Here is a 27,786-nt window from a genome sequence, read left to right on the forward strand (position 1 = left end):
GGTTCTTTTGAAGACCTGACCTGGAGTTACACGCTGACTATGGTGCTTTGCAGGAAGGGGACCTGCTCTCGGAGTTCCATAACTGGCCGTTGTTCGGCATGCAAAAGGCTCGGCCTAAGAGTCCGGCTTGAATTCGGAAGCCTAGGATCTTGGGGCTCTGGAGACGGGCAGACCGAGGGTCAGTGTCTCAACAGGAGACCCGTGTGTCATCGGGGGAGTCGGGATATCTGCCCTGTGCCAGGAGACCCGTGATCTTTGCGGTCTTCAGGCACAGAGCTCAAAAAGAGCAACGTAACGATCTTTTAACATCGTAAACCAACGAGTTGTTTGCTATATCTCCCCACTCACTGGGAAAATGGAGACACCTCTTTCTCCCTTATTAGGGAGAGAGAAAACCTGTGGTATGTCGAATACCGGGTGAAACACGAAGTCTTTGGGATAACTGCAAGTCTGTGCCTTTACTGTTGCTTGCTCACACTTGGGTGCTCGGTGGTGGGTGCCAATGCTTTTTGTTGCTGGTGGGGGAGGAGGGATTGTAACTCGCTGCCGCTTATGCATGGGGGGGGAGCTGGGGTTCTAACATTTAACTGTCATTCATTCTTTGGGGCACTCCTCTGTTTTCATGGATGGTTGCGAAGAAAAAGCATTTCAGGATGTATATTGTATACATTTCTCTGACATTAAATTGTACCTTTGAACCTTTGACTTCTTACAAACCTTATCAACTTGTGTTGCAACTTTGAGGGCTCTATGAATGAGGACCCCAAGATCCCTCTGCAATCCCATCCACAGTGCTAAGAATCCTGCCATTAACCCTGTCCTCTACCGTCAACTTCTGTACGAAGTTCTCCAGATGTGCTTAGATCATGAAAGGCAGCTGTTGGATTAGGGTGTAGAATTGTTACTTTTCTAATATTTTCCTTGCAGTTCAACTTTCTTATGCTTGCTTATAATTTACATTATAATTGCTCAGTAAATTTTCTACCCATTTCAGGATAGCTGATTTATTATTTTCTGGAAGCTTCGCAGACATTCTACAACAGGTGTCCCACTAGCTGAATCTAGCTATTTTATGGGTAAGGTGTAGCACCTGCTTAGCCACCACCACCCCCACCGCCCCCCCCCCATCAGAGCAAAGTGAAACTACAGGAGCAGATGGTGGATGGTCGTACTGATAATGGCTGCGGTCACCGTTCTTGTAAGGACACTGCCCAGAAGGCAGCAATGGAAACCACTTCTGTAGAAAAATTTGGTCATAAGACCATGATCGCCTACATCATGGGCTGACCGGAAGTGCACTGAGAGCGGTAAGCGTAAAGGAGTTGGGGGCTTGCTGTTCTGGTTAACAACGGATGGTGCAATCCGGGTCATATTACGATCGAGGAACGTGTTTGTAGACCGGATATTGAACTTTTTGCTGTTGGACCCCGGCCATATTCCACCGAGATACAACACTGGGCGTCACGGGAGGTTGTTCCTGCCTGTGGCCATCAAACTTCGCAGCTCCTCCTGTGGAGGGATAGGCACCCTGAGCCAATAGGCTGGTCCTGGACTTATTTCCATCTGGCATAGTTTGCATTTTGTTGTTTGATTGTTTGTGGTTTTTGTATTGCTATATTTATGCTCTATTCTTGGTTGGTGCAGCTGTAACGAAACCCAATTTCCCTCGGGATCAATAAAGTATATCTATCTATCAATCATACGATGCTGCACATAATGATGATGCTATCACTGGAATGCTGTTATCTCTTGCCTGAATATGAGACAAACACAACTATTTTGCCTTTTCATTTTCGCTCTTGCTATAACCAACAAGTTTTATGCCTTACTCTTGGCTTCTGAAGAACATCTGGATTAACATCACCCGAGTCAACACAGCTATAGCAATGCAAGGTTTTTTCTCTTTGAGATAATCTGGTTTACAGAGAGGCAGCTGTGATACCTGATCAGAGGCGTTGACATAACCCTGCTGCAGCGGACTGTTTTCTCCATAGCGAGCATACATGACCAGGCCCATCAGACACCCCATGGCCAGGACTATCTGTTGGCATGGGAACACTGCATAGCACGACCTACCGAGGGATGGGGAACAATCAAAGGCAGCAAGAGATTAGCAGCGAAGAGAGAAATCACCCTACACATTCCAAGTTCACTTATAATAAATCCCCTTATTTTGTGTTTAAAGATTTCTCTCTGTAACACACATAAGCCAAAGGGTGATACCACCCCCAAAAGCCGGAGCTTGAATCCACGAGGAGCCCATTAGACAGAGGCATTCTTCAGTGGCCACATCAGACACTGAGTGTTGTCACTCTGTGAGAAGAGGACTGCTGAGGTCAAGGACTCCACTCATCTCTCCCCTCACCACAATCCAAAGCACCTTACTTTCCTCAAAGTACTCACAGTTGGCAACTATTGCCAACGTGACAACTGACTCACTCAGAGGTACCGCATGGTAACACGTCCTTCCAGCCCAATGAGCCTGTGCTGTCCAACCACACCCATGTGACCTACTAACCCACTAACCTGCATGTCTTTGGAATCTGGGAGGAAACTAAAGCACGTGGGGGAAACCCACGTGGCCTCTGGAGAATGAATACACAAACTCCTTCCAGATGGGGCGGGAATCGAACCCGGGACACAGGCTACCATGCACCCTCATTACGCCCAGAATTCTCTGAGGCTCGCCCATGATTTTTTAATTTCATTTTATACAGAGATATAGCACGGTAACAGGCCCTTCTGGCCCAATGAGCACGCACTGCCCAAGTACACCCATAATCAATTAACCTGCTAACTCATACATCCTTGGAAAGTGCGAGGAAACCGGCAGCACAGCAGCATAGTGATCGGCGTAATGCTTTACAGAGCTGACAATCCAGCTTCAACTGGCCACTGTCTATTGGGAGTTTGTATGTTTGCCTCATGGGTTTCCTCCAGGTGCTCCAGTTTCCTCCCACATTCCAAAGACATATGGGTTAGGGTTAGAAAGTTCTGGATGTGCTACTTTGGTGCCTGAAGCATGGTGACATTTGCAGGCTGCCCCCAGCTCATCCTCGGACTGTGTTGGTCATTGACACAAAAGACACTTTTCACTCTGTTTCCTACTCTTCGGATCTTTAAATCACGTGGAATGAATAAAAAAAAAATAAGTTCAAATGATTCTGTTGTTGCACTGGCTGGCGACCCAGAATGGCTTAGTACATTAACTTACAGTTTCGCCTGTACCTCGGAGCGCGAGCTGAGGTACCGCTGAACCTGGGCCTGGTTCACTCCGTACAGCGCCAGCATCATGAACACACCGCCAAAGGCCAGCGTCCAGAAGGTGTGGCGCTCAAAAGGGTCAGGGTTTAGGCTGCAGAAGGCAAGGACAATAATTACTTCAGTGAACAGCACAAAGCAACTCTTACTGCCCACTGGAGGGATTTTCTGCAAGGTGGAACACAATAGGTAAATTCCACGGTCAACAGAATGATGCAGAACAAACTCAAAATGCTGGACCAATTCAGCAGTCAAGCAGCACCTCCAGAGAGGAATAAACAACATCTCAACAAATTGTACACCTCCCTCACATCGCCAGCTCCTCCCTCGGGACCTGGACTCTCCAGTCTCTCCTCTTAACTGAAACATATCACTCCATCCCCTTCCCCAACCTTCTTTCTTCCTCCCCTTCCTTTCCAGTCCTGATGAAGGAGTTCAGCCCAAAACGTCAACTCCATATCTCTCCATTGATGCTGCCTGAACTGCCCAGCTACTCCAGTACATTGCGTGTGTTCCACAAGATTTCCAGCATCTGCAGAACCTCGTTTAGAATTGTTGGATTTTTTTTTAAATATACAAAATGGGTTGGCATTACTCTCCAGGTTATGCACAATTTTTGTACCATTCAGCTCTTTCGCTTGTTGTTGCGCTAACTGTTGTCACATATACAGATTGTACGAAACTCTGTGAGCTACTTGCGAACAAGGAATTTTACTGAACTCTGGTGTACAGGCCCTCCATCTGCCAATCACTTGCCACCATCTTCCAACGCCACACCACATTCACCTCCTCTATTGTCATTCACCTCCCCTCAGTCCATCAATCACCTCGGAATCCTTTTACTATTCCCTTTCTCTTAGTACCGACCATTGCCCCTCTCCAATCTCAACCCCAATGCAGGGTTTCACCCCCAGGCATCACAAATCATTTCCTCCCACATATGCTGCTCAACCTGCCGAGTTGTCCCAGCAGATTGTTTGTTGCTCCAGTTTCTAGCGTCTGCCGTCTCTTGTGGCTCCAATAAACTAACCTAACGCTGATATAATTACTCAAGTTCAGCATTAAATGTTTCTCTCTCCATAGTTAATGTTCTGGTCTGATGCAAGTTAACAATGGAAATCCATAGCCCGCTTATCTGTCCACAGGTGCAGAATGACATCTGTGATCTTTTCTGGAATTTTCCTTTGCTGACTCGTCTGCATTGGCGAAAGCCTGGCTCTTCATGAAGAGAACATAGAACAGTACAGCACAGTACAGGCTCTTCGGCTCAAACCGCAGTGCCAACCCTTTCAACCGACTCCAAGATCAATCTCACACTTCCCCCCCATAGCCCTCTATTTTTCTATCATCCATGTACCTATCTGAAAGTACCTTAACCATCCCTAATGTCTCTATGTCTACCACCACCCTTGGCAGAGTGTTCACCCACCACTTGGTGCAAAACAAACCTACTCTCTAACAACTCCCCCCTATACTTTCCTCCAAACATTTTAAAATTATGCCTCCTGGTACTACCATTTCCACCCTTGGAAAAAGTCTCTAGCTGCCCACTATCATCTTGTATACCTCTATCAAGTCTCTCCTCATCCTCCTTCACTCCAAAGAGAAAAACCCTAGCTCACTCAACCCATCCTCACAAGACATGCTCTGTAATCCAGAGAGCCTCCTGATAAATCTCCTCTGCACCCTCTCTAAAGCTTCCACGTCCTTCCTATAATGAGGTGACCAGAACAGAACACAATAGTCCAAGTGTGGTCTAACCAGAGTTTTATAGACCTGCAGCATTACCTCAGTTCAATCCCCCGACTAATGAAGGCCAACACACCGTACGACTTCTTAATGACCCTTATCATCTTGTTCTGCAAGGGTCCTCGTCTGCTGCCCTTTCCATAGGACTCCACAACTGTTTCTCCTTTACAATGATTCACCCAATTATTTCTTTTTCTTCAGGCAGTGCATTCCTGATCATAAGCCTCCAGACAAATAACAGAAAAACCCCAGCCTTCCTCAAGTCCTTGCCTGGTTACGTAGCTTCCCTGCTGTTGGTTCTCCAGCGAGGTCACTCCAACAACATATTTCTTCTGAATTCTTGCTTTTTGTTTTATTAAATATTGCTCACTTACTCGATTCCCGATATCCTGCCACCCCTCATGGCGGATTGCCACACTTCTCCGATGCCCCCCGCCTGCTTTGCACCGATGATGATGACAGCCAGCTGCCCAGAAAACATCACCAGCGTCTGAAACACGTCGGTCCAAATTACAGCTTTTAGCCCACCCTAATTGATAGAAATGGGGTGGGTGGGGTTGGAGGGTGAAGGAAAGAAATAGGTGTGACACAAAAAATGGAAGTTTGCAAAACAAAATGGTGTCAGTTTATACCATGAGGACGCTTTGAGAAAGGACAAGGGGGTCAATCCACAGCCATCTTTTGAAGATTTAGTGTGAGTATAGCTCTGAGAGTAGATATGGTGGAAAGTATATCTGCCTGGGAAGAGGAGAATGATTCTGTTGGTAGAGTCCCAAGGGAAAGTATTAGGATAAATAATATTCAAGAATATAAAAGGGGCAATTTCTTTGTGCGAGTGGAATTTTCTTTTCGGTTTGGTCACAAGTAGTCAGAGATGGAGAGAGAGGCAAGAAAAAGATAGATTAAAGAGAAAGAGAGGAGAGATTAAAGAGAAAAACTGGAAAAGCGGTCGGACATCTGTGGTTCTCTCTGCCAGTATATTGTGTGGAATCGCTTAATGATTAGTTGGTAAATAGTATTTCGTCTCTTTTGCTACTTTAATTATGTTTCTGTAGCTTATAGTTTATATAACTCCAATAAAGTAAATTCGTATAACCTGAAACATATGTGCAGTACCTCCTTTGAGGATACCTCTTGCTGCTGAATTAGGAAAAAACATAGAATGAATTTTAAAATATTTTCTTTACAGGGTGTGGGGGAGAGAGAGGAGACATTGAATGGGACAATGATGGGGAAGTCAGGCTCAGGTTAAACTTGGGCACTAACCCGACTCAGGATTCTGCTGCTTGGATCTGAAATTTCTGGGTTGAACTCTAGACATCCAAACAGTGCAGTACCTCAGGAGCCATCCTGTGTTTCTGATGAGATGCTCTTTTCTATGCAGGCAGGTGAAAAAGATACAGCACCACTTGGTAAGAATAGCAGCTTTCAGCCTCAGATTAGGACCAAAACCACAATAGCTTGATGGCTTGTTGATTCTAAGGGCCGCCTGAAAATTCCTGACCAATACGTATGAATTTTTCTTGAGTCAAGTGTGCAGGTTATTAGTGGGTAAATAGCCATGCGGTACAGTTCATCACATGCTACTCAATGGCATTGGTAGAGGGCTGAACAGTCTCACACATTACGATCATCGGGCTCCTAAGGTTGTCATAGCCAGGGGTGGTAGTGGGAATAAGCTCCCACTATAAAGTGCTCCAAATGGCGTGCATCTCTAACAACCTCTGACAACCAAGTCTTGGCCTTCATGTGTGGCTTAGTTACTAGGCCCGGCAGAACTGTTCCTACTGACTAGAGAAGGGGCAAAGGCAGACCACTGGCCACTCAAAACCAGTTGCTTTGGGCAAGTAGGGCGCATCAGCCTTGGGCGGCAGCCCACCTGGGAGAAGGAAAACTGATTTTAAACCTCTGCTGCCCTGCGACCATACCCCCACCCCCATGGGAAAGGCTTCAGGAGTAAACCCCAAGGAAGAAATCCAGAGCCGGGGTCCCTAAGGCAGTTTGCTGTTGTTTACAACTTCACTCTGGCAACCTCTGTGACGACACCAGTGCCAAACTGCATGGGCACTTGCCCTTCCGTTGGCCTACATCAGTGACATGGAGAGGGGGCAACAGCTGGTTCTTCAAATCCTCCCATCCAGGCTTGCTCCCTGGAGAGGACACAGGATCCCCTGGGATCAACGGAAGCTCTGGGGAACCGTGGCATCCTGCACAACAGCTCCAAAAGGCAGTGCCTCAAGAAGGCAGCACCTACATTAAATACCCTCTCTATCAGGGTTAATACTATCAGGGGAGGAGGTACAGGAGCCTGAAGATCCAAACTCAATGTTTCAAGAACACCTTTTTACACTTCGCCATCAGATTTCTGAACGGTCCATGAACCCTTCTTATTCAGCAACTTTTTCAGCAGTCTGTTTTTGTAACCTGCAGTAATTTTTATGCCTTTGCACTGTACTGCTGCCATAAAACAATAAACTTTATGATGCATGTCAGTGACAATAAACCTGATTCTAACGTGCTCCCCATTTTGCCACAGCAACCATAACTACACTTCATGGGGAAATCACAAAATCCTGAAACTGCTGAATAAACATTTGGAAAAGTTGTGTAACTCTGGCCCACTGATTACTTACCACTGCCGTGTAGAGTGTACAGACCAGGCCCATGGCTAGTACTGCGCCCCACAAATTAAAGCCAGTCACTGCGAAGACAAGAAGATGCAAGCCTCAATTTCTTGAGCAGCAAAGATCAAGCCATAGAACATGGAACACCACAGAACAATACAAGTAGCCCTTTGGTCCACAATGTTGTGCCAACCTTGTAACCTGGTCCAAGATCAACCTAGCCCTTCCCTCCCACATTTTTTGTCCCTGTGTTTATCCCCGACAAGGTGTTCCATGCACCCACTTCCCTGTGTCAAGAGTTTACATCTGAAATACCCCACCTATACTTTCCTCCAAATACCTTAAAATCATAGTCCCTCGTATTAGCCATTTCCATCCTAGGAAAAAGTCTCTCTGACTGTCCACTATCTATATCCCTGATCATCTTGTACACCTCTCATCCTCCAAAGAAAAAAAGACTTAGCTCGCTCAACCTACCCTCATAAGACACACTCAAATTAGCAACATTAATCATCTCCATACTAAATGGAACGATGTCTTTAGTAATGGCAGTCAGCTGACTGACCAGAAGAAAATCTGCTTCCTTCTCTGTCTTCACACCCGTTTCCCCCACTACTCCTACCTACTCACCTCTTCCACTTTGGGCGTAAGAATTAACTTTTCCTCAACATTATTCCATCAGCTTTGCAATGTCTAGTGAATACTTAGACCAAAAGTCACAGGAGTATAACTGGGCTATTTGGCCCATTGAGTCAGCTTCACCATTCCATCATGGCTGACATCATCTCTCAAACCCATTCTCCTGCCTCCCCCCCTCCCCGTAAACTTCGATGCTCTGACTAATCAAGAACCTGTTAACCTCAAGATTCACAGATAAAACTGATGAAGTTATTCACAAACAAGAGGTTCTGCAGATGCTAGAAATCCAAAGTAACAGCGCATTTTGGGTGTGGAGGAACTCAGCAGTTCAGGCAGCATCAATGCAAAATTAATAAATGGTTGACATTTTAAAACATAGAATATAGAATAGTACAGCACAGTACAGGCCCTTCAACCCACAATGTTGTGCCAACCCTCAAACCCTGCCTCCCATATAAGCCCCCAACTTAAATTCCTCCATATACCCCTCCAGTAGTCTCTTAAACTTCACTAGTGTATCTGCCTCCACCATTGACTCCGGCAGTGCATTCCACGCACCAACCACTCTCTGAGTAAAAAACCTTCCTCTAATATCCCCCTTGAGCTTCCCACCCCTTACCTTAAAGCCACGTCCTCTTGTATTGAGCCGTGGTGTCCTGGGGAAGAGGCGCTGGCTATCCACTCTATCTATTCCTCTTATTATGTTGTACACCTCTATCATGTCTCCTGTCATCCTCCTTCTCTCCAAAGAGTAAAGCCCTAGCTCCTTTAATCTCCGATCATTTTGGGCCAAGACTCTTCATCTGTACTAGAAGGGAAGGGGCAAGAATCTGGCTTCTTCACCCTCCTTCCTTTCCAGTCCTGATGAAGTGTCTCGGCTCAAAACGGCAACTGTTTATTCTCCTCCACAGATGCCGCCTGACCTGAGTTCCTCAAGCATTTTGTGTGTGTGTGTAACTCTGAAGTGATTCAGGTTTGGCACAACGCCCGATTCCATTGAGATTTTAGAGCCTTTGTTCAGGTGCAGGTTTTTACTTCCTCATTGTGAATAGTTTTATTCCAAAATAAATCAACCAGCCTTGGATCAGCTCTGCCTCATGACCTGCGGTCTACGCAATGACATTCACCCAGCATCTTGTAATCATAGTGCCGGGAACAAAGAAATCCTGTTTTTAATTACTCAACACGAGCTTTGAAGGACAGTTACTCCCAGTTAATAACAAGTGAAAACTGCCTGAGAGCTATATTGCTCTATAATCAAATCTATATTTAACCATGTTTAAAAATAAAATAATCCTGCCACAGCAATTTAAACAACTCTGCACAGAGTGGACGTGGAGAGGATGCTTCCTTTTGTGCGGGAGTCTAGAACCAGAGGTAAACAACCTCAGAATACAAAGATGTCATTTTAGAACAGAAACGAGAAGGAATTTCTTTAGCTAAATAGTGATGAGCTGTGGAATTCATTGCCAAAGACGGCTGTGGAGGCCAAGTCATTGGATATATTTAAAGTGGAGGTTTGTAGGTTCTTAATTAGTAGGGGCATGAAAGGTTAAGCAGAGAAAGCGGGAGAATGGGGTTGACAGTGATAATAAATCAGCAATGATACAAAGGCACAGCAGACATGATGGACTGAATGCTCCCAAGTCTTGTGGTCCTAACTCGGGAAGCATTGATTGGAAACTCATTTCTCCTACAACATTATCAGATCCACCGAACAGTACTTAGCCTATTCAATTTTTTCTAGGTCGCTTTGATTAATCCCCTATCTCTTACTATGAATTATTCTGGTTTTTCACTGGACATTAAATTTTATAGGATTTGGTTAAGCAAAAAAAAAAAAAAAATTCTTGGCACATTGTTAATGCCAGTGCCACTTTGAGGTGATTTAACAGCAATTTAACACCGCCGAGTACCCAAGTTTCCAACTTGACCGCCTAGGGAGCTGGAAATATTTCAATTTGTTGGTTCGCTGAGTATCAGAGAGATTGATGAGATCAGCACTGGCCCTAACATTATACGCCTGCACGAACTCCTGCCAAGTGGTACGAAGGTTCTCTGGAGTCCTCGTGCTGATTTCTCCAAAGGTTAACTTGCAGGTTGAATCAGTGGTACGAAAGGCAAAAACAATGCTAATAATCATTTCCAGAGGACTAGAAGAAACAGCAAGGATGTAATGCTGAGGCTTTACAAGGTATGCGTCAGACCGTATTTACAGCATCATGAGCATTTTGGGCCCCTTGCCAAAGAAAAGATGTACTGGTATTGGAGGTTCCAACGGAGGTTCACAAAAATTATCCCGGAAATGAAAGGGTTAACATATGAGGAGTGTTTGATGGCTCTGAACTTGTACTCGCTGGAGTTTAGATGAATGGGGGGGGGTAGAATCTCATTCAAATCTATCAATTATTGGAAGGCTTAGATTGAGTGGATGTAGAGAATGTTTCCTCGGTCCTAGGGGGAACCTAGGTCTCAAAATCAGAAGAAAGGCCTGGCAATCTACTTCTGTGTCTTGCACAAAAACCCGATGGACAACTACACTATGCATAGGGTCACCATGAGTCAGTAACAACTGGACGGCACTCAACAACAAGGTCTCAAAATAAGGATGTCCAAACCTGGGGTCCACGGGCCCCTCAGCTAATGGTAAGGGCATATAAAAGGCTGGGAACTCCTGCTTTAGGTAGACTGTAAATGAGGTGGAATTTCTTTAACCAGAGGATGATGAATCTGTGGAACTCAATGCCACAAAGGCGGTGGAGGACAATTCACTCGGTATACTTAAAGCAGAGGCTGATAGGTTATTGATTAATAAGGGTGTTAAAAGTTCAGGGGAGAAGGCAGGAACCAAGTACCTCTCTTCCTTCTGGCCTATTGCTGCAGCTCCTGGCAACCACGGACACAACAGGAAAATTTGAGATCCAACAAGGAAAAAAACAAATTCTGTTCAATTCCCATTTCCCTCTTCAGCAGCAAGCAATGAAAACCAGACCCGGTATCACATCTACCATGTTACTTCGACCTACACTGACCTGAAGCGAAACCAACACATCCGATGCCAAGTGTAGAGACCAGTTTAAAACAGAACTCATGGCAGGCGGATCAGGTCCAAGCATCCTGGCTGAAGGTGTTGTTAAAAGCTTTTACCGTCCATTATCCGACTCCATTTGTCCAGGAGAGATCTTAGCAGAGATTATTGCTATGAACGTGGACTCAGCCAGCTCAATCACTGCACTAGCTTCCCCCACCATGGACAGCATCTTCAAACAGCAGCATCTATCAGGAAGGACTCTGACCATCTGGGGCATGCCCTCTTCTAACTACTACCAGCAGGAAGGAGACAGAGGAACCTAGAAAGCTACACTCAACATTTTAGGAACAGTGTCTTCCCTTCCACCATCAGATTTCTGAACAGCCCAGCTCACTATTCCTCTTTTGCACTTAGTTTTTTTTTTATTATAACTTGTAATTCTTTTGTGTCTTGCACTGGACTGCTGCCACAAGACAACAAATGTCACCATGTATGCCGGTTTCAATAAACCTGAGTCTGATTCAACATACCTGCATTTAGGGCCAGGGCAGGTGCATAGAGGACTACTCCCATGTAAATAACCTGAAATTGGAAGAGAAGAAAGTTACTGAACAGGAACCACTCTCCCTGCACATAGACCTGACACAGTAAATTCTGTATCAGCATCACCACTTCTGATCAGCAAGCTGCAGGTCCAGCAGATGTGTGCAGCAAAATCACAGAGTTGTACTGAAGGAGCATCGAGGTTGGTGCAATCGCTTTAAAGTACCAGCAATCACTGATCAGGGTTCAATTCCCGCTGCTGAAAGGAGTTTGTATGTTCACCCCATGATCACATGGGTTTCCTCCCACACGGGTTAGGTCTAGTACACCGTTGACATGCTATGTTAGTGCCAAAAGTGTGGCAACGCAACCATCTGTGGCTTGATTTGATGCAATCAACGCATTTCATTTTGTGCTTCAGTGTAAATGTAACACAAAGCTAAACTTCATCTCTGTTTAAGTATCTTGTGTATGAATACTATACCACAGATACTGCTCCCTTGAGGTCCCGGGGCAGCTTTTCACCAGGAATTTTATCAAACAGTTTTCTGGAGAGCTTGTTGTGTTGCTCTTCTGCCCAGCCAGAGCACTATTTCCCCAAAATACACCTCTCAAAAATTACCATGGCTCAAATTCACTTGTTAAACTCAAGTGCCCATTCAGCAATTTCTGAACGGAAAGAGAATCAGGAGGCGGTGGATACAGCCCAGTCCATCACAGGCAAAACCATCCCCACAATTGAGCATATTCACATGGAGTGCTGCCCCAGAAATGCAGCATCCATCATCAAGGACCCCCACCACCCAGGCCATGCTCTCTTCTCTCTGCTGCCATCAGGCAGGAGGTACAGGAACCTTAGGTCGCACACCACCATGTTCGGGGACAGTTTTACCCCTCAACCATCAGGCTGCCGAACCAGCGTGGACAACTTCACTCACTTCAACACTGAACTGATTCTACAACCTACAGACTCACTTTCAAGGACCCGACAGCTCATGTTCTCGGTATCACTTCTCTTTTATTTGCAGTTTCTCTTCTTTTCAACAGTGGTTGTCAGTTTTTATTTTTATTTGAATTTATAGTTTTTCATGAATTATATTGTATTCTTTGTTTATTCTGTAGATGTGCAAGAAAATGAATCTCCAGGTAGCATACAGCACAAACTTTATTTGCCATATACATTTACACATATTCGGAAATTGCTGTGACGCATTGGCGTGACATAAACAAAAAACATTCAATAATTATAAAGAATTATATAAAGTTATTAGCACAGATATGAAATAAAATATGCCTAAGCACCAGTATGGAGGTAGATACATACTTTGATAATAAATTTATTTGGGTTTTGATGGAATGCCTGCAGGTTTATGGGAATAAAACAGGGAAGTTGGATTAATCAGAAAAGTCTTTTGAGGCAGCAAAGGTGAAACAATTTCCTTCTGTGCAGATAACAGAATAAGGAGTTTGGCGTCATCTCGGATTCAAAACGCAATCTTCTATTGAAACAGGGTAAACATGTTTCTTTTACTAGCTCTTCTTTCTGTTAGTCCTGACGAAGGGTCTTGGCCCACAACATCGACTGTACCTCTTCCTAGAGATGCTGCCTGGCCTGCCGCGTTCACCAGCAACTTTGATGTATGTTGTTTTCTAAATGAAATGGGCCTTGAAACCCAATAAAGGAACATCACTCAAAGAGAAGACTGTGTGCTTTCCTGATTTGTAGCTTAAAGATTAAATGTTTAACACGTTTGCACATCTCCCACACATGACTCCAGCCTTTTATTACTTGGTTCTGTCTCTCAGTCTCTGCACAGAAGGGCTTTCCATCCTCAGGCAGTTTTAACTTATATTTTCAACAACTGTTTATGTTCGACTCACTAGTTCACTGCCATACTTGCCTCCCTTAACAGCAATGTTCCCTCTAACTTGTAATGACCAGTGTGCGCAAAAATTTTGTGCTGTGCAATTCTTTGCCCAGTGACAACATGTGCACACTGAATAATTTCTTCAATAAAAACAGTATAAGTAAACCAGTTCTACAATCTGCAGGCAAATCATTGGAAACTCCACGTTGTCAACACCGTCCACATCAGAAACTGGAAAAGGAAATGTGATTGCGTACGATCGTGAAATATATTTAACGTGCCAACGAGGTAGAGTATGACAAACTTCTGTGCGCAATTTAAATTCCTTTGTGTGCTCGTAACTAAACATACACGTGCACTCCTTAGAGGGAACATTGTTTAACAGTACAGTCAGCACAGTACTGTACCAATTAGCACATCACTTTACAGCACCAGCAATTGCCAACAGATTTAAGATTCAAGTTTATTTATCACGTGTACATCGAAACATACAGTGAATAGAGTCATTTGCATCAACAACCAACACACTTGAGGGTGTGCTGGGGAAGCTCACAAGTGTCGTCACGTATTCCACAGCTACGTAGCATAACTACAATGCTCGACCGAACAACACAGAACACAATATATAACAAAACAACAGTAGAATAAGATCGTTCCTCCCTAAATGCAACCACCTCCCCACCCACATTCACAGTCCTCTATTCCCAAGCCCATTAGGGCTTCACCTGTAGGGAGATTGTTTGTTCTCCCTTTAACCGGATGGGTTTCTTTCAGATGCTCCGGTTTCCTCAAAGACATACGGTTAGCGAGCTGTGGTCATGCCAGGTAGGAGCTGGAGGTGTGCAGACACTTTCAGGCTGCCCAACACAATCCTTGCTGATTGATGTGAAATAGTCTTCCTCATCTTTAAAAACTCTTTGTCTGTATAAATGCTCCAATTAATAGTCATGGCCATCCTCCTGATCTCACATGACCTGACCTCTTCCAGGATCACCTCCTTTTATTTCTTTCAGTCTAGGGGTCCCTACACCACAACACACATATCACCCCCCCCCCACCCTACGAGTGTACTTCCAACACCAAAAAATAACAGGGCAGAAAAGGGAAAAGCTGCTGCAGATGTTTCTCTATTTAAGTCTGGTTAAATTATCCGCATGAAACAGAACCATTTTAATTCCTATCCTCATTCCCATTCCAATATGTCCATCCATGGCCTCCTCTCCTGCCTGATGAGGCCACTCTCAGGTTGGTGGAGCAACACTTCATATTCTGTCTGGGGAACTTCCAACCTCATGGCCTGAACATTGATTTTTCCCCTCCCCCTTCCCTCATCTTCTATTCCCTACTCTGGCCTCTTACTTCATCTCTTCACCTGCCCATCACCTCTCCCTGGTGCCCCTCCTCCTTCCCCTTTTTTTGAGATTAAGGCATCCGTTAGTCTTGCGAGACCATGGATCTGCGCCTGGAAAGTCTTCACTCTCCAGGGCGCAGGCCTGGGCAAGGTTGTACGGAAGACCAGCAGTTGCCCGTGCCGCAAGTCTCCCCTCTCCACGCCACCGATGTTGAGGGAAGGGCATTAGGACCCATACAGCTTGGCACCAGTGTCGTCACAGAGCAACGTGTGATTAAGTGCCTTGCTCAAGGACACAACACGTTGCCTCGGCTGGGGCTCGAACTCACGACCTTCAGGTCGCTAGTCCAATGCCTTAACCACATGGCCATGTGTTTTTGAGATACAGAGCTGAATAGGCCCTTCAAGCCACACCACCCAGCAACCCCCCAATTTAATCCTACCTTATCAAACAGTTCACGATAACAAATTAACCTACCAACAGGACTGTGAATGGAATACAGAGCATCTCGAGTGAACCCACACGGTCACGGGGAGAACATACAAACTCCTTACAGGCAGTAGTGGGAATTGAACCAGGGTCGCCGGCACTATACAGTGTGTGCTAACCACTACACTACCCCATGCACAGGTGAAAGGTGACTCAATTTAACCACATCAGTTGCCTAACTCTCAATACCCCAATCTAACAAAATTTATTCAGGCTTAGGTTTGAACTTGTCCATCTGCCTCAGCATTGAGGGGGAAATATCTAGACTCCCATCACGTGCATGCGAAATAATGCTTTGTGATAAATGACCAACTCCAGTTTTCATGCCTAAAAATTTACCGAAGGCTGGGCTTTCTTTATCTGCTGCTTTGGAATTCCTTTAATTAGCTTAAAAAAATTAACCAGATCACTTAGTTATGAAGCACTACAGCACAGAGCAGGCCCTTCGGCCTATCTAGTCCATGCTGAACTGTTATTGTGCCCTGTCCCATTGAACCGCAGCTGGATCATAGCCCTCCATACCTCCCCTATCCATGTACACTATCTCATCCATCCAAACTTCAGTAAACAAACACATGGGACTCACACAGTACTGGATTCAGTTGTTTTGAATCCAAAGCTCTTTCAGAAGTCAAGAAAGAGGCATAAAACTTGGTGCTTCATGATCGCTTTATGAAGCGCAAAGGAAGCAAAGAAAATTGGAAATACAGAGCTGAAAGGGTCTAGTAACTAAAAACAGAGAACAGAAAGATGAAAGATAGCAGGGCCACATGTTCTGCTCTTCTACACTCCACAGGTAAGAAACATTCCATTCTAATTCATATACAAGATTAGAGAACCCCTACTCAAGTAATGCAACACCAGAGAAGCTTCCAGACCATAAAATATAACCACTAGGGACCATTTTACAACTGCATATACATACTGTGACCACTAGGAAACATACTAAACAGTTACATGTATATAAGTAGTTAACTATTAGCAAGTAATTAATTGTTAAGATGCAAAGAAAATAACAATTAAACAGACTAATCCAACAACAGGAAGCCTGGGCATGTCGGCACATCAACTTGGTACTCCTGCAAGCATTCACTCCCTGTACCACAGCACCCAGTGGCTGCCCCATCTGCAACATACAGTACATTATAATTTCTCATCTGGGCTATCCCAACGTACCTCGCAAATCTGCCATATTTATAGGCAGAGAGAGGAAGGGGACACCTGTATGATCCCCTCCAGTTCGAAAGAAATACTGATTCGAAAACAGAGCAACACGTACAAAATGCAGGAGGAACTCAGCAGGTCAGGCTTTTCAGACAATTAAGGTGTCAGGCCAAGGCCCTTCATCAGGTCAGGAAAAGAAAGGGCAAGAAACCTGAATGATATCCCTTCCTTTCCTACATTTTTTGCTTCTTCCCCCTCTCTTTCCAATCCCGAAAAAGTGTCTCAGCCCAAAATGCCAACCATTTATTCCCCTCCATATATGCTGCCTGACTCGCTGATTTCCTCCAGCAACTTGTATGCATGTTGCTCCAGACTTCCTGCATCTGCAGAATCTCTTGTATTACTGATTTTAAAATATATTAATGCTCTTTTTTTTTCCCGTCACTGGCTCTAAATTCTTGAACTCCCAGCAATGCAGTGGAAGCTTCTTCTTGGATCAAGTGCTGCAGCTGACAACAGCAGCTCACCACCATCTTTTCCAGGGCAATTAGGAACAAGCAACAAATATTGCCTTTGCCAAGGACGTCTCTTTAGAACAGAGATGAGGAGGAATTTCTTTGGCCAGAGGAGGGTGAATTTGTGGAATTCATTGCTACAGGCAGCTCTGGAGGCCAAGTATTTGGGTATATTTAAAGGTTCTTGATTAGCAAGAGTGTCAAAGATTATAGTGAGAAGAGGACAATAAATTAGCCATGATGGAATGGCAAGGAGACTCGATGGGCCAAATGGCCTAATTCTGCTCCTATGCCACATAGTCTCATGCACAGCAACAACCCATTAAATAAACCAGACCCAGGTCAGTCAGATTGGTCCTCCATCTAACACTTTTGCTCCTGCTGTCTTCACGTTGAGACTTTGCCTCACCCCCTTCAATGTATCAGTCACAGAAGCCAGGCTCAGAACTGGCCGCCAACTTAGATCCAGATTTATTTATCCTACGTACATCAAAACACACCGTGGAATGCATCGCGCAAACTCGATTTCAATGTGTGAGAGAAGTTTGGATAGGTACTTGGATGGCAGGGTTATGGAGGGCTATGGTCCGGGTGCAGGTCAATGGGACTAGGCAGTTTAAATGGTTTGGCATGGACTGGATGGGCCAAAGGGCCTGTTTCTCTGCTGTATTTTTCTAAGACAAAGTGGCAGAGAACCAAAGGAGGCAAAGCAACCTGATTAATTTATACACTTGCCTCAACATGTTGAGTTTGAGGATCAAGTAGCCCATTTCAACCCTGTTTTGTTTATCTGAATCACGCTAATTTGATTCAACCTCCATCTCCCGAGGTTGTCACTCCTTGTACGTTTATGGTTACAAGACCATCAAACATTGGGGCAGAATCAGGCCATTAAGCCCATTAAGTCTACTCCCCCATCCAACATGGCTGATTTATTAACCCTCTCAGCTCCAGTAACCTTTGATGCCCTGACATCGACTTCCACTTTAAATATATCCAATGACTCAGCCTCCATGGCCAAAGATAATGATGAATTCCACAGATTCACCGCCCTCTGGCCAAAGTAATTCCTCTTCATCTCTGTTCTAAATGGACGTCCCTCTCAACTGAGGCTGTGCCCTCTGGTCCTCAAGGAACATTCTCTCCACATCCACTCTAACAACTCAATGACCTTATGGAGTCATAAGCATGGAAACAAGCCTTTCAACCCAATGGTCCATGCCAACTAAGATGCCCCATCCAAGCTGCCCCACTTCTCCACATTTGCCCCATATCTACCCTTTTACACCACGGGTTCCCAACCTGGGGTCCTGGGGTCCATGGGTCAGTTGGTTAATGGGAAAGCTCCATGGCATAAAAAAGGTTGGAAACTCCTGCTCCAAACCATTTCTGTCCATGTGCCGAACCAGGACAAAAGCTTAATTAATCAACTCAATATTTTGCATTCATCAGAAGATATACAGGAAGGGAGAGTGCAATTGGCTCTGGGAGCAGAGGTGAAAGAGTAAAACTATCCAGTCAAGTAACCAGTATACCAGGAATTAATCCCAGGAATGAAAAAGTGAAATATGAGGAGCATTTGATGTCTCCAGACTTGTACTTGTTGTAGATTGGAAGAATGAGGGGGATCACATTGAAACCTGTCAAATATTGAAAGGCCTCAACAGAGTGGACGTGGAGAGGATGCTTACCATAGTTGAAAGCCTTGGACCGGGGGCACAACCTCAGAATACAAGGACATCTCTTTGGAACAGAGATGAGGAAGAATTTCTTAATCCACTGGGTAGTGAATCTGGAATTCATTGCCACAGACAGTTATGGAGGCCAAGTCATTGGGTACACTTAAAGCGAAGGTTACTAGGTTCTTGATTATCCAGACCGTCAAAGGTTACAGGGAGAAAGCAGGTGAACATAGTTGAGAAGGACAATAAATAAGCCATGATGGAATGGCGTTGAAGACTCGATGGGTCGAATGGCTAATTGTGCTTCTGTGTGCTATGGTTTTATTCAAGAGAGAGCAAAAGATCCATAAAAATAGCTGCAACCCTTGTTTCCGTCCCAACTGAAAAGTTCCTTGTCTCGTTACCCAGGTTATCATGGACAGGAATGTGGTAATGGAGACTGAGAAGGGAAACATGACTGTGATTACAACTTCCTCTATAGACAACATCAAACCTGCCGCTGCAGGATTCATTCCACCAGAATGAATTGGAACCCTTGTATTAGACCAGAATACGGTTCTGCAACAGAACCCCTGCATCACAACGGGGTGGGGATGATGTATTGAAGATAAAATTTATGTTTAAGTAAACGTAAAAATTCCTTTCCACTTGAATAGGATCTGATAGATACATTGCCTGGGAATAATACACCTCCAAAGTGGGTCATTTTCAGAGATAGCAGATGAAATAGCATTTGCAACCAAAACTGGTTTTCTGGCTCGGATACCCCTATACCATGAAAATGTTAGAGCAAGGAGTTCTGTGAACAATGGTAGCCACAATGTAAATACTATCAAATTCACATGTGCACTAGAAACCTTAATGCTTAGTTAATTTTTTTCCTCATATATGTTAAAAAGAAAATTTGATCTCAGTTGCATTTAACCTACAAAATGTTCAGAAATCAAACTCACCATTTGAAAGATGAAAGTCAGCGTCCCACACAGTCTCGTCGCCTTATTAAACCGCAGTTCCAGGTACTGAAACAAACACAAACCCATTTCAAGCTACAGGTTAATTGGCTGCCGAACTGTAAGAATAAAACACAGTCCCCATCTTCTGGCTATAATGTCAGCACAAGCTCGGCAAATTAAAGGGTCACAGGTCCACGTCTCCTTGTGACCTCAGCTGAGGATACAATGAAACTGAGGGGATGTTACTCCCGCTGAGGTCAAATTAAAAGATCCCATGGTAAGATGGGCAGGGGAAGTCCTCCCCAGTACTCCAGATCAATGTTATAAACAATTTAATTATCATAAAAAACACTCAAGATGCTGGAGGAACTTGGTGGATCAGAGAGTATCAATGGAAAGCTGAAGTTTCCCTTTGAGATCCTTAATCACAATTTGAAAGAGGGGAGACGGCCAGTATAAAAATGTTGTTGTGGGGTGGAAGAAAGAGGTGGAGCAAAAACTGATGGGTATTTGATGGTTGCAGGTGAGGGGTGGGTAACAGGTAAGGGGGCGGAGGAGTGGGAATGATACAAGAAGCTGGGAGGTGTTAGATGGGAAGTGATGGCGAGCTAAGATATTCTGCAGATGCTGGAAATCTTGAGGAACACACACAAAGTACTGGAGGAACTGCGCAGGTCACGCAGCACCAATAGAGAGGAATAAACAGTTGACATTTTGAGCAGAGACCTCTGAAGGGCTGAAGATGACGTAATGTGATGGGGAGGACATGAGGAGGAATGTGTGGGCGATGGGTAAAATGAGAAGAGAGTGGACACGAGAGGTGATGAGGTCAGAGACCAGGGGAAAAAGAGTGAAGACAGATGGGAGTGCTTACCAGAAGTTAGAGAAGTCAGCATTCTTTCATTGAGACTGCAACATGCCAGCTTTCTAACCTTCCTTCTATTCTTCAAACTAAACTCAACTATAAATTCTCCAGTCAGCATTCAGCTTTCAAATGTTTTCTCAACAAAATGTGGATACTTTTTAAAAAAAAGTAAGTTGGCCTTGATCTGACTTCACCTCAGTTCCATTTATATAACACTGCTCACCTCCCAATAACCAAGCACAGCAGGAAACCGCTGTACCTGTATCCCAGTATCCACAGAGAAATGGGAAAACCATACCTCAGCTAATTTTATGATTAGCATTTTTGGTCCTAAATGATTTCTGGAGTAATTCAATTGACACCTCTTTTAGTAGTATAAAAGCCTCAAATTTGACAGTCAGTGATTACAGGACTGTTCTTTCCAAACTGCTCTAATGAGCTTTTTAATTTACAGCTATCATTATTCTGGGTTATGTCACCAAATTCTCTTTCCCCTCCAGACGTGGTTTACCCTCCCATCCTGGCCTCCTGATATCCCTAACCGTAACCCTCCTCTTCAGGACCCAATCAGAATTGGCAACAGATTAGAGATTAAAAATTGGCTTTATTTGTCACATGTACATCAGAACAAACAGTGAAATTCACGTCAACTGTCAACAGAGTCTGAGGATTGCACTGGGGGCAGTCTGCAAGTGTCACCGTGCTTCTGGCAGTAACATACTATGCCCACAACTTACTAAGTCCACCCCATATGTCTTTGGAATGTAGGAGGAAACTGGAGTTCTGGAGAAAGCCCATATGCTCATGGAAATAATGTACAAACTCCTTACAGAGATTAGTGGGAATGGAACCTTGCTCAGCGACTGCTTGCACTGTAAAGCACACAAAACACAGGAGCAAACTCGGTCCGTCGAGTCTGCTCCCCCATTCAATCACGGCTGATTTATTTTCCCTCTCAACCCATTCTTCTCCCTTCTCTCCGTAAACTTAAGAACGTTACACGAACTGGTACACCACTGTGCCGCACAAGACGACATTCTAGCCATCCTGAACCTACAGGCAATGTTGGAAAAGCTAAGCAATCGGACACAGTCTGTTCTTCCCCCTACAGATTTGTGAACCTTCTCCCTTACCCCTCCCACCCCCCAAAAGTATCTCATATCCCTTTTTAAAGAAATAGTAGAATCTGTATTGACCCTTTAAATGATCAAATGCTGATCCTGCAGGCTTGATTATAGGAGTGAAATACTCATCACAGGAAAAGGTCTCAGCCATTCATGAGGACCCACAAGAATGCTGGAAGCATAAATTTTAAAAGCAGTTGGCATTTACCCCAAGGATTAGAAATGACAATAGGCCTTGTGTTTAGTTAAAAACTTCGATGCTGTGTTGAAATTGCAACCCACTCTAAGATCAATATAACCCTTCCTTTCCACATAACCGTCCTTTTCTCTCATCCATGTGCTTATCTAAGAGTCTCTTAAAAGTCCCTAATGTATCTGCCTCTACCACCACCCTTGGCAGTGTTTTCCATGCACCCACCACTCTCTGCGTAAAAAAAATACTTACCTCTGACATTCCCCCCCCCGCCATACTTTCCTCCAATCACCTTAAAATTACAAGACCATAATATAGGAGCAGAATTAGACCATTTGGCCCAATCGTGTCTGCTCCACTTCATCATTGCAGACCCAATTTTCCTCGCAGTTTCAAAATCCTGCCTTCTTCCCGTATCCCTTCATGCCCTGACCAATCAAGAATCTCTCATCCTCTCTCTGACTAAAGAAGTTCGTCCTCATCTCCATTTTAAAAGCACGCCCTCCATTCCGAGGCTGTGTCCTCTGGTTTTAGATTCTGCCATCCTCTCGTATTAGCCATTTCCACCTGGGGAAAGAGTCTCTGGCTGTCCACGCTATCAATGAATCCTATCATCTTATACACCTCTCACCCTCCTTCACATGCACACTGTTTGCAAACTTCAACCTCTGTTCATTTGCTGGAGAAAATGGAAAGAATAACATTTTTTCATAACTGTGTACTTTAGTTACTGAATGACATAAAAGTTAGCTATTATACTCAAGTTACATTGTTTTCACCCAATATAAATACAGGTGTTTTCTATCAGTACTCATGCAAACAGGTACAATAATGCAGTCAAAGCCCATACAAGTACTGAGCCAATTTCGCTGGACCAGTAACAGCGAGGGATCAAGTAAATCTGCTCATACACGTCCAGACGAAAGGTCTCAACCTGAAATATCGACAGTTCATTTCCTTCCAGAGATCCAGAGCTTTGTCCATGATTCCCTGGTATCATGGATCCTTGATTACCTGACTGGCAGACCGCAGTACGTGTGCTTGCAACACTGTGTGTCCGACAGAGTGATCAGCAGCACTGGGGCTCCACAGGGGACTGTCTTGTCTCCCTTTCTCTTCACCATTTACACCTCGGACTTCAACTACTGCACAGAGTCTTGTCATCTTCAGAAGTTTTCGGATGACTCTGCCATAGTTGGATGCATCAGCAAGGGAGATGAGGCTGAGTCCAGGGCTATGGTAGGAAACTTTGTCACATGGTGTGAGCAGAATTATCTGCAGCTTAATGTGAAAAAGACCAAGGAGCTGGTGGTAGACCTGAGGAGAGATAAGGTACCGGTGACCCCTGTTTCCATCCAGGGGGTCAGTGTGGACATGGTGGAGGATTACAAATACCTGGGGATACGAATTGACAATAAACTGGACTGGTCAAAGAACACTGAGGCTGTCTACAAGAAGGGTCAGAGCCGTCTCTATTTCCTGAGGAGACTGAGGTCCTTTAACATCTGCCGGACGATGCTGAGGATGTTCTACGAGTCTGTGGTGGCTAGTGCTATCATGTTTGCTGTTGTGTGTTGGGGCAGTAGGCTGAGGGTAGCAGACACCAACAGAATCAACAAACTCATTCGTAAGGCCAGTGATGTTGTGGGGATGGAACTGGACTCCGTGACGGTGGTGTCTGAAAAGGGGATGCTGTCTAAGTTGCATGCCATCTTGGACAATGTCTCCCATCCACTACATAATGTACTGGTGGGGCACAGGAGTACATTCAGCCAGAGACTCATTCCACCGAGATGCAGCACAGAGCATCATAGGAAGTCATTCCTGCCTGTGGCCATCAAACTTTACAACTCCTCCCTTGGAGGGTCAGACACCCTGAGCCAATAGGCTGGCCCTGGACTTATTTCATAATTTACTGGCATAATTTAAAATATTACTATTTAACTATTTATGGTTCTATTACTATTTATTATTTATGGTGCAAATGTAACGAAAACCAATTCCCCCCGGGATCAATAAAGTATGACTATGACTACGTGTTGTTGAAGTGAAAAAAAGGCTCATCGCACAGAAGGCAACTGCATGGCTCAAGTGGTCTTTGCCATTGTTAACATCCACACTAGCCTCTAAAACCCTTCAATCCACGCTGATCTTTAATCCTTTCTTCCTCGTGAACTCTTCCAGCTTCCCTTGGAAACAAATGTCTATTCAGCTCAACCACGGCTTGTCGTGACATGTCCTCCGTTTTCATCCTCACTGGGACATGAATTCTAAACCATCGTATATTTGCCAGCTCTATTATCTCACCACAACCCCGAAATGAGGTTAAGTGTCAGAGGTTAAATCTTTTCTATAAAACAAAAAGACCCCATCTATTTTTAAAATGAAAAAGATTCCTTGGCATTTATTCAAATGGCCAAGTTATCCCTGCAACCTGCCCAATACGCATCCTGCGATTATAACTGTAAAGAGATTTGACCATTGTCACAATGTTGTTTTGCAAGAGTATGCTATGCTCAATTTGACTGTTGTCTGTTGTTATAAAAGTGATACACTTCAGAAAAGGCTGTTAACCTCCTTGAAATGAGAGAAGGAGATCAGGAAATAAAAGTCTAACTTCGTTTTCCAACAAAATCTTTCATCAAGGATGAACTATAATTGCCCGATTATAAGTCTCGGCTTGAAATATTGACTATTAACTCCTCTCTTTTGATCAGGGGTTCCCAACCTGGGGTGCATGGACCCCTTGGTTGATAGTAGAGCTCTATGACATAGAAAAAGTTGAGAACCCCTGCTTTAGATGCTGCCTGACCTTCCAAGCTCCTCCAGCATTTTGTGCGTGTTTTCTGAATTTCCAGCATCTGCAGAAGTTGTGTGTATAATGCGATTTGTGATTTACTTGCATTAGGAATTTGTTGTGGTGTGTTGGTGCGACATGCAACATAAAAATTCAACAATTATAATGAATAAAGAATTATATAAAATATAAACTTAGAAGTCAAAGCACAGATATGGAATAAAATGTGCATAAATATCAGCATGCATTCCTAATGTAAATAGCGTTATAAAAACTGGTTTAAAGTGTTCACACTGGAATGTTTGATCAGAAACTTTTAAGATGGCATAAAGTTTTTTGTATTAATAATTCCCTGCAGTGCTTTCCAGAAGCATGCTTTTAGAAACAGTAGTTTGCAGGGTGGGTCGTGTCTTTCAAAATCAAATTCAAAATCATGATTCGAAACTCCCAGTATGAAACTTTCAATTCAAGATTCAAGACTGTTTTATGTCATTTCCAGTACACAAGCGTAAAGGAGAACAAAATAATTGTTACTCTGGATCCGTTGCAGCACAAACAAAAACACAATAAATATACTCAAGATAATCTATATACATCGATAATGTGCTTCTCAATTTGACAAATCTCCTCTTTGATCTGTGCCTATGGAGGTCTGGACTATATCCCCACCCCCCCCACCACCACTTTCTCTTTCTGGTTTGCTTACCTCATAAGTGCTGGTGAGGCCAAGCCGGTAAAACACAGGGAGAAAGACGTGAGCAGGGATGAGGAGTCCGAGGAAGTAGGAACATCCGAGGAACCAGTACTGAGTGCCGTTGGTGTAGATCTCAGCCGGGACACCCAGGATGGCCACGGCTGACTGGAAGGTGGCGAGGAGGGAGAGGGCCACCGGCACGAAGGTCATGCTGCGCCCGGCCAGCAGAAACTCCTGGGTGGTCCTCTGCCGCCCGCCACTTAGTGCGTAGAAGAGTCCGATGATTGAGGAGAAGATGAGAAGCAGGGCGAAGATGATGTAGTCCGCCATAGAGAAGCGCATCAGCGCTGCTGGGGGCATTTTCTCTCCCGTGAAGCTGTCCTCCTGCCACACAAAGTCCTTACGATCCCTCCAGGGGAAGTGGCACTGAAATTATGGATCTTGGGAGAGGGGAAGATTGCAGGCTCAGCACATCACCGTGAATTCCATGTCTTTCCAGCCGAGGATATAAAATCATTAACTACAGCAAAGCCAAGTCTCTGACATGAAGCGCAGCAGTCACGATTGAACTCCTGTGCAGCGTCGTCTGTCAATCCTGCCTCCAACAGGCAGCTCGCACTCAGTAAAACAAAGCCACACAGGAATGGATCAGAGTTCACCAGGCCTTAACCAATCATATCCCCAGCCGAGGAAAAGCACTGTGTCCAAGGCTGTTTAAAAGATAAACTCTTGGAAGCCATCCATTCAGCCTAAAGATTGGGAGAGAGAGAGAGAGGGAGACAGAGACAGAACTCATTTAACCTCCAACAGAGAAAATATTGACCTTTCTAAAAAAACCTAATGTTGAATAGAGTGGCAATAGACTGAAATGTACACTGCAAATTTCAACTGAAAATCTTCAGCTCGTAGTTCTAGAATATGAATAAATACTATGATAAATTCTCTTCAACACTAATCGAGACAATGTAGTCGTCGACTAAACATAGAAACCCTACAGCACAATACAGGTCCTTCAGCCCACAAAGCTGTGGCAAACATGTCCCTACCTCAGAACTACCCAGGCTTTACCCATAGCCCCCTATTTTTCTAAGCTCCATGTAGCTATCCAGGAGTCTCTTAAAAGACCCTATCGTATCCACCTCCACCACCGTCACCGGCAGCCCATTCCACGCACTCACCACTCTGCGTAAAAACTTACCCCTGACATCTCCTCTGTACCTACTTCCAAGCACCTTAAAACTATGCCCCCTCGTGCTAACCATTTCAGCCCTGGGGAAAAGCCTCTGATTATCCACACAATCAATGCCTCTCATTATCTTGTACACCTCTATCAGGTCATCCTCCATTGCTCCAAGGAGCAAGGGCCGAGTTCACTCAACCTATTCTCATAAGGCATGCTCCCTAATCCAGGCAACATCCCTGTAAATCCCATTCACCCTTTCTATGGTTTCCACTTCCTTCCTGTAGTGAGGTGACCAGAACTGAGCACAGTATTCCAAGTGGGGTCTGACCAGGGTCCTATATAGCTATAACATTACCTCTCGGCTCTTAAACTCAGTCCTACGATTGACGAAGGCCAATGCACCGTATGCCTTCTTAACCAGAGTCAATCTGCATAGCAGCTTTGAGTGTCCTATGGACTCGGAACCCAAGATCCCTCTGATCCTCCACACTGCCAAGTCTTACCATTAATGCTATGTTCTGCCATCATATTTGACCTACCAAAATGAACCACCTCACACTTATCTGGGTTGAACTCTATCTGCCACTTCTCAGCCCAGTTTTGCATCCTATCAACATCATGCTGTAACTTCTGACAGCCCTCCACACTAACCACAACACTTCCAACCTTTGTGTCAACAGCAAATTTACTAACCCATCCCTCCACTTCCTCATCCAAGTCACTTATAAAAATCACAAAGAGGAGGGGTCCCAGAAAAAATCCCTGAGGCACACCACTGGTGACCAACCTCCATGCAGAATACGACCCGTCTACAACCACCATGTAAAATGTGACCCGTCTACAACCAAGATCAAAGAGAATGAATTTCTCATGACCTTGTTGACTGCTGCACTGTGATACATTTGAAATGTTAAACAAGGACCTGTACACCCTAGGAATGCCAAGCACCTACCTTGAAGAGTAGAGGATTGTCCGTCACCAGAACAGCATTCAACCAGTATCAATGAAATTGCTGCTAAAGTTATCAGTGACATCCTTGACGTCTCAAAACATGAAGCTT

At 44.5% G+C, this 27,786-nt stretch overlaps 1 protein-coding gene across 6 annotated transcripts in view; it reads right to left on the reverse strand.

Moving 5' to 3' along the window:
- slc5a6a (solute carrier family 5 member 6a) overlaps positions 1 to 27,786 on the reverse strand; it is a 79,848-nt gene that overhangs the window by 21,818 nt on the left and 30,244 nt on the right. For all 6 annotated transcript variants that reach the window (XM_072257565.1, XM_072257566.1, XM_072257564.1 and 3 more), the window contains 7 exons: positions 25,556 to 26,292; positions 19,871 to 19,936; positions 11,835 to 11,886; positions 7,644 to 7,711; positions 5,385 to 5,539; positions 3,215 to 3,355; positions 1,943 to 2,072 (listed from right to left, as the gene is read on the reverse strand). In XM_072257565.1, the coding sequence (XP_072113666.1) occupies positions 1,943 to 2,072; positions 3,215 to 3,355; positions 5,385 to 5,539; positions 7,644 to 7,711; positions 11,835 to 11,886; positions 19,871 to 19,936; positions 25,556 to 25,903 (960 nt within the window). In that variant the 5' untranslated portion in view covers positions 25,904 to 26,292. The remainder of the gene's footprint in view (positions 1 to 1,942; positions 2,073 to 3,214; positions 3,356 to 5,384; positions 5,540 to 7,643; positions 7,712 to 11,834; positions 11,887 to 19,870; positions 19,937 to 25,555; positions 26,293 to 27,786) is intronic.

The sequence above is a fragment of the Mobula birostris genome, chromosome 5 (assembly GCF_030028105.1).
Source record: "Mobula birostris isolate sMobBir1 chromosome 5, sMobBir1.hap1, whole genome shotgun sequence".
In the NCBI taxonomy this organism is placed as follows: Eukaryota; Metazoa; Chordata; class Chondrichthyes; order Myliobatiformes; family Myliobatidae; genus Mobula; species Mobula birostris.